The sequence below is a fragment of the Corylus avellana genome, chromosome ca1 (assembly GCF_901000735.1).
Source record: "Corylus avellana chromosome ca1, CavTom2PMs-1.0".
Lineage (NCBI taxonomy): Eukaryota > Viridiplantae > Streptophyta > Magnoliopsida > Fagales > Betulaceae > Corylus > Corylus avellana.
In genome coordinates this window covers 29338174-29343275 of record NC_081541.1, presented here as the reverse complement: position 1 = coordinate 29343275, position 5102 = coordinate 29338174, and the positions used below count along the sequence as shown (strand labels likewise).

The 5102-nt window shown below is 34.6% G+C and overlaps 1 protein-coding gene across 1 annotated transcript in view; it reads left to right on the top strand.

Annotated features, from left to right (window-relative positions):
• Positions 1 to 3461, top strand: part of LOC132167699 (CMP-sialic acid transporter 4-like) — a 7488-nt gene extending 4027 nt beyond the window's left edge. The window contains exons 13-14 of the mRNA XM_059578712.1: positions 2886 to 2980; positions 3197 to 3461. Coding sequence (XP_059434695.1) covers positions 2886 to 2980; positions 3197 to 3248 — 147 coding nt within the window. The 3' untranslated portion in view covers positions 3249 to 3461. The remainder of the gene's footprint in view (positions 1 to 2885; positions 2981 to 3196) is intronic.
• Positions 3462 to 5102: the final 1641 nt, after the last annotated feature.

Here is a 5102-nt window from a genome sequence, read left to right as displayed (position 1 = left end):
TTTCTATTATACATTCTGTTCTAAATCTTTCAGGTTGAGCGAGATTCAATGGGCAGCTTTCATTCTACTTTGTGCTGGGTGCACCACAGCTCAGCTAAAATCGAAGTAAGATTGATCACACATCTTCTGTTTGGATTGTTTCAGACGTAGTTACTTGTCTTTGGTATGTTGACCTTGGAGATACTATTTGAATTATCACATGTATGGTCCATTCTGATGGACATGTGTGTTCCTGCTTGCCTTTCATTCGACATGTAGTCAACCAATAAATTAAGGATATTTTTTTCGCGAAATCTTTGATGACTTTGTATGAGTACAAGATATCTTGATGCAAGTAGCTATGTATTTGAGAAGCAGGGATTAGTGAACATTGTTTCCCACTATTTTATTCTGTAATCTTTATTTGAAATTCTGCTTGTGTAATTTCAAGTTATTGGCTGTGCCTTAGAAAATGGCTTTGTTTTTGCAGTTCGGATCATGTTCTTCAAACTCCTTTTCAAGGTTGGGTGATGGCCATTGTGAGTTGCCTAAATTTTTTATGCTCTTAATTCAGCTTTGGGAGGAAAACTATAAAAGAAGAGGAAGCCGTATTATAGCTTAAAATACTTGTTATTCTAATGGTGGGTACTTTCTTTGCAGGTCATGGCACTCTTGAGTGGTTTTGCAGGAGTATATACCGAGGTGAGCTTTCTAGTACACAGTTTGCACTCTAGTTCTTCAGAACCACATCATGTGTGTTTGAAGCCTGATCCAAAGTAACATGATCAATGTTGGGGTTGAATATGGTTAGTTACTGGATTTCCTAACAGACTGATTGAGGATGTTGGACCTCCATTGAGTTAAAAAAGTGCAATTCCTCAATTGAGCACTCTAGAAAACTTTTTAAGTAACTTGCTTATCATTTTGGCAGGCCATAATTAAAAAGCGTCCTATGAGGAACATTAATGTGCAGAACTTCTGGTTGTATGTCTTTGGGATGATCTTCAATGCCGGTGCTATACTGGTCCAAGATTTTGATGCAGTGATGAATAAGTAATTTGAGCTCTCCTCTCTGTTTCTGATTCTCCTCTTGCAGTTGCTCTATCCTGAATCTTCTCCATTTTTCCCTGTGACTTAATTATTAAAAGATTATTTAGTGCCTTAGTAATAGAATATTCTTTCTTTTCTGCTTATGAGTTTAAGAAGTACTAATTTAGAAGTTATTGTTTCTTTGTTCAGGGGATTCTTCCATGGATACTCGTTTATTACAGTTCTCATGATTGTCAACCATGCACTCAGGTATCTTACTCCCTCCCTTGGCGTCATCAAGCTTATCAGTAGCTTGTTCGCTTGCTCTAGCTATTTCTTTAGAGTAAATTCCTCACTTCCAGGCATGAGGAATCCTTTATGATTTAGTAAAGCTTTTGATAATTATCATGTATTTGAAAGCTATTATTAGAGACTATTTTAAAGAAATGTGACCTACATGGTATTTCAGCCCATGTTATGAGAGTGCTTGGTTATGTTTTCATGGCTTAAAATATTTTCCACGTGCTTGGTGCTATTATATTTGGGTCAAGATAAAGAATTTTTTAGGAAATGTCTATGAAAAGATTTTTTTATTCAGCTATCTTCAAGATCCAATTGCCTATAGATTGATTGAAAAGATACTTTCTGCTTCTGTGTTTGCCCTTTGTTTTCCCGCTCAGAAATGTATGAAGTGATGGTTCACTTTCAATTTGGAGATTGGGAAGCACAAATAAGAGCTTGATTGGTGTTATTGTATACAAACAATACTAAGATTTTTAAATTTTTTTTTTTTTTAATAAGAAAAGGAAGATATTATACAAACTATAATTAGATGTAACCAGAGTATAGTAGCCTATATGTAACAAACGCCCTTATTTGTTCACAAAGTCATCCCTTTTGTGATTGTTAGTGACTTCTATATCGTGGTGGGGGTTTCAGGCTTTCAGCCTTTAACACACACACACACACACCAATCTAAAAAGCTGCAGTATTTTTGTGATGCAAAAAACTGCACAAGATATTTTTTCCTGTAAAGAATTATCTACTGTTGTCTCTGTCACCATTCATACTCTTCTTTTATAGAATCTGCTTGCCTGATTTTCTTTTGTGCAGTGGCATTGCTGTATCAATGGTAATGAAGTATGCTGACAATATTGTGAAGGTAAGACATGGAAATATAACTTTGAATCTTGTGAGACATTAGCTGAAGTGAATATACGTGAATCTATATAATGTGCTGGAATTATTATTGGGCATATCATGGAAACATCTCTCTTATCAACTGCCAGTCATATTAATTACTGGGCGATCAGGATTTAAGCAATCGGAATGCAGTGTGATCCCAGAGAGGGGAAAAGGCATCTGCCATCCTTTATTGATGGTAGAATTTGTGAATATGTTGTCCTTATCAAAATTTACCTATGTTCTTTTTCCGTCACCCAAAAAGTGTTATTGGTATAGGCTTACCGATATTGTACTAAAGACCGTTGAAGGCTTGGTGTGGAATTAGACTCTTATATGGATGAAGATTAGAAACTCTGTAGGAGAAATCTCTTCTTGTTGTATTGGATCCCATTTCTGCGTAATTTTGAGCTGTTTTTGTGTTTGGCAAAAGGTTAGATCCAAGCGATTGGCTTCATTGATCTTACCAATAACATTATTATGGCAAATATAAAACTAATAGTTCTCGCTAAACATGTTGAAGTCTTTGTTTTTTGTCCCCAAGATGAACCTCGATGAGTGTCCAGTTCTCTATTCAATTTTATCGATTATTATAAATTGTATTACTCAGACAAGTATTACTCTCCTGCCCAAAACATTTTCTGTACCTTGTGATTGAAGTTCCAATTTTTATTTAGCTTGCCCATGTTGTGCAGGTCTACTCTACTTCAGTGGCAATGCTTCTCACAGCTGTTGTTTCTGTCTTTTTGTTTGGCTTTAATCTTTCCCTTGCCTTCTTCCTTGGCTCAACGTAAGTTACTTCTAGTTACATGTTTTATATCTTCCTCCTTCGTTGTCTTTAATCGGATTCTGGGCAGTTCTCTGTCATTTCTCCTGTTCTTCAGGAATGCATATCCATTATGTTAGGATTGATCACACCATTATTTAATGTTCATAAACAATATTAACCATTGCAAGCTTGATGGTAGTTATGTTTGTTTACTTTCTTTCTTTCTCGTGTTTCCAGTGTGGTGTCTGTTGCAGTATATCTACATTCTGCTGGGAAGCTGCAAAGGTAGCCTCGTGCCCCCTCTACCCAAATTTAATATCCGTGTAAAGGCTCATGTGCTATGATTTTTGTTCTTCTCTATAATGTTGCTTTTGAATAGATTATCATGCAATTCTTTTCTATAATGTGACTAGTTTCATCTATGAAACCTTTTTTGATCAAATAAATTGATTGGTCATAAATGGGTCTAGGGTTGGGAGACAATGAAAATTATTTTCCTTCATCCATTGAAAAGGTCAGTTGGACCATATTTAATCAAAATCAGACGGTCTGATTGAAGCACTACAAATTATTTTCTAATCATTCTAAAGAGAAACATTAGAAATTGGCCAAGGTCTTGATTTTTACAATTGATAGAATTGTTAGAGAATATGTGTAACTTTACTAAATTGGATCAATAGTTCCAACTCTAATCTCATCTTCTTAATAGGGCAAGATAAATGCTAGGGGTACCAAATATTTTACCAAGAGAGCTTTACCAAACTGATGTGTAACTCATTTATTGGTATTCGTTACATTTCTCTTAATTAATTGTTTTGTTCTTTTTCAATAAATGAGTTACACATCAGTTTGGTAAGGCTCTATTGGTAAAAGATTTGGTACTCCTAGCATTTCTCATAGGGCAAAAAGAAAATCACTTGTAGTGTTTCAATCAGACTGTCTGATTTTGTTCTGATTTTGATTAGATTGTCACACACAAACCCAAATACAAATAATTACAATTGATAATCACATTTGTCTCAAATGTCAATCGGATTGTCTAATTTGGATCAGACCATCTGATCATAATTGCCTTAAAATGTCTGATCAATTATCAACCGTCTAATTAAGTATTGGTGATTAGATCAACGTCCAATATTTCACCCCCTACGATTTGGTGATTCAGGTGGTTTGATCAACAATCAACGACCAATATTTAATTGCATTATAAATAAGATTAAATGTTGGAAAACATATTGCTTTGATAATTGTAAATAAAACCACTTTTGATCCATTGTCCCACATCATAAAAAAATGAGGATTTAAGTCAACGGCCACGATTTAGTATTGAAAATTGTAATGATACAGTTTTAAGTAAAAGACCTTTTAATCCAATGGTCCAGATTTAACATTGTTAGAACCAATGAATTTTAATCCAACGACCCAGACTTGACATCGTTAAAACTAAGGATTTAAATAAACAATCGCTATTTAGTATTAAAAATCGTATGGGAATCATCACGTTAAACAATCACTATTTGTACTCAATGATTTTTTTATTTTTTATTTTTAATTTACTACACGCTTAGGAAAAATTTGATTAAACCATGATCAAATGTGTCCCAATAATAACTATAGTTAAGAAAGAAAAAGGAAATAAATAATGAGTGAAATCCACGGCTAGCTAGGCGAAATCTGCCTCAATTGACTCATCCATCCATCCATGATAAAAACTCCAAGCATACTTGGCTTCCAAATAATGGGTGGAATTGTATCAAAAATGCCGATCATCCATCCATCCATAATAAAAACTCCAAGCATACTTGGCTTCCAAATAATGGGTGGAATTGTATCAAAAATGCCGATAATATATTTTCTTTAAATTGGCATGTTTCATCTACTATTAATTAAGGCTCCGTTTACTTCGACGTAAAATGGTTTTCAGAAAATGATTTCCGTATTTTACGGTGTTTACTTCGACGTAAAATAGTGGTCAACGGAAAATATTTTCCTTTTGACTGAAAATTCTTCTTTAATTTTAGGAAAATGGTTTACGGTTTTGAAAACCGTAAACCATTTTCTGACTATTAGCATCTCATTCTTAAATTCATGGATCTTGCCAAGACCCGCCTAGAACCTCGTCGGGACTTGACCGGGAGCCACC